The following is a 2,410-nucleotide window of genomic DNA, read 5'->3' as shown; positions in this document are numbered from 1 at the left end:
AATATTGTCTTCTAATCCATGAAAATGGGATGTCTTTCTACCTATTTGTGTCTTCTTTAATTTTTTTTTAGCAATGCTTTATAGTTTTCTGGGTACTAGTCTTTCACCTCCTTGGTTAGGTTTTTTTCCTAAGTATTTCATTCTTTTTGGTGCTCTTGCAAATGGAATTGTTTTTTGTAATTTCCTTTTCAGATTGTTCATTGTTAGTGTGTAGAAACTAATCTTTGTGTGTTGATTTTGTATTCTGCAACTTTGCTGAATTTATGAATTCTAACAGATTTTTTGTGTGGAATCTTAAGGATTTTCTGTGTATCAGATCATGTGATCTGTAAACAGAGATAATTTTACTTCTTCCTTTCTAATTTGGGTGCCTTTTATTTCTTTTTCTTGCCGAATTTCTCTGGTTAGGACGTCCAATTCCATATTGTGTAGAAGTAGTGAAAACAGGCATCCTTGTCTTTTTCTGATTTTAGAGGAAAAGCTTTCAATCTTTTGCCATTGAGCATAATGTTGTTAGCTGGAGGGCTTTTCATATATGGCCTGTGTTATGTTGGGGTACTTTCCTTCTACTCCAAGTTTTTGAGTGATTTTACTGACACTTTTTTTTTCTAAAGTGAAAAACAAATTAGAGAGCAGTATATACAGTATGATCACAAAACAAAATGATATATAAATATACATACATAGGGGCAAAACTGGAAAAACAAACAATAAGTTGATATTATTGCTGTCCCCTTTCTGTCTTAGTGGGGAGGAAGAGAGAGGTTGGAAAATTAAGAGAGAACAGGTGTTTCTCTTAATTTTAATCTCTTAACAAGGGAGTCTCTACTTTGTATTTATCTATATTTGAATATTTTAAAATAAATGCACAGTTTTATAATCAGAAAAAGGATACATAAGATTCCTTAACTAGAAAATCATATGTTCTTATACATATTAACATGGTCTTTCTTAAAAATTTTTTAGGTTTCACTGAATGCAAAATGACAAAGTCTAGCCCTTTCAAAATAACATTGTTTTTAGAAGAGGAAAAGTCTTTAAAAGTAACATCTGACCCGAAGATTGAACAGCAGATTGGTTGGTTTTTATTCTTATTTCTTTAACTCTGTACACATTATAAGAAAGGTATATAGAAGCACATATTCAAATTTATAGTGTCTTGTGATTTTATAATACTCTCTCTCGCTCTTTTTTTTTTTTTTTTACCAGAATATGCTCTAGCTTCCACAGAGATATGATGCTGTTAACAGTTTCTGTTAGGTGACAGGCACCTGTGAAACTTTGGTTAAGACTCTCACTGACTTTGACAGGCAGAGGAAAGGTGCTGTCTTCCCACATTCTGCATGTACTGGTAGAGGCATTAGCAGCCCCTGGAGCTTATTAGTGAACCCTGCCCTAAGTGACATTAATATTTTCCTGTTATTGACTGCTGTGTGAAAGTAGCTCTCAACAGTAGAAGAAGCATCATTTGAAATAACATTTTTTAAAACTCTGAAGCTTTTGGCTCTTATCCTGCAATTTGAGTTCTTACCCAAAGCATTGAATCAGCTTTTAATGGACCCAACCTTCATTTTTTAGAAAATGTTATTGGAAATTTGAAAATTATCTTGATTTCATGTATTAGTAGTGTTTGCTTTTGTATAGTGCTTCCCCCTGTTTACTTAGTAAGCATATGAATATTAGATCTTCTTTGTTATGCCTTTAATTCTTAAAATGGTCTGAATCACAGTATCCACCTATTAAAATATTTTTCAGAAGTGGTACGTGAAATTGAGATGAGTGTGGATGACGATGATATCAATAGTTCGAAAGTAATTAATGACATCTTCAGTGATGTCCTAGAGGAAGATGAACTAGACGTGGAAAAGAGCCAAGAGGAGATGGATCAAGCAGAAGTAGAAAGCAGTGAAGACCAGGAAGATGCTTTGAACATCTCCTCAATGTCTTTACTTGCTCCATTAGCACAGACAGTTGGTGTGGTAAGTCCAGAGGTAAGAAAAGACTAAATGTATGTGACAACTAGAAATGTCTTAACAAACAAACAAAAGGATAAATGTAAACAGGCCCCGTGACATAAATAAACTAAGTAGTATTGGGATCCCCCTCCCTTACCCCTCCCTTTTTTGTTGGCAGATGGGCGTTTGGCACTCTGTAGCCAGGGGGGTTTACAAACCTGATGTCAGTTCTCTTAAAAGAGACCTTAAAACTCCTCAGTGGGTTTTTTTTGATGTTAGATGAAATGGTAACATGGCTTAAAAGGCTGGACATTTGGGCTCAAATTTTGGCTCTGCCATTTACTGACTGTTTATTGGTCAGGTTATTTAATCTTTCTATGCCACAGTTCCCTCATCTGTTAAAAGAGGTTATTAATAGTACCTGTAACATGGGGTTGATGTAAATATTAAGTCAT

At 34.4% G+C, this 2,410-nt stretch overlaps 1 protein-coding gene across 1 annotated transcript in view; it reads left to right on the top strand.

Annotated features, from left to right (window-relative positions):
* The window catches only part of ANLN (anillin, actin binding protein), a 57,935-nt gene that overhangs the window by 26,110 nt on the left and 29,415 nt on the right, over positions 1 to 2,410 (top strand). Inside the window, 2 exon segments of the mRNA XM_012638751.1 lie at positions 967 to 1,077; positions 1,756 to 1,991. Of these exon segments, the coding sequence (XP_012494205.1) occupies positions 967 to 1,077; positions 1,756 to 1,991 (347 nt within the window).

This window comes from Propithecus coquereli, unplaced genomic scaffold (genome assembly GCF_000956105.1).
Source record: "Propithecus coquereli isolate 6110/MARCELLA unplaced genomic scaffold, Pcoq_1.0 Scaffold134, whole genome shotgun sequence".
NCBI lineage: Eukaryota > Metazoa > Chordata > Mammalia > Primates > Indriidae > Propithecus > Propithecus coquereli.
The sequence above is the reverse complement of the archived record's forward strand: the minus strand, read 5'-3'. Positions and strand labels throughout refer to the sequence as shown.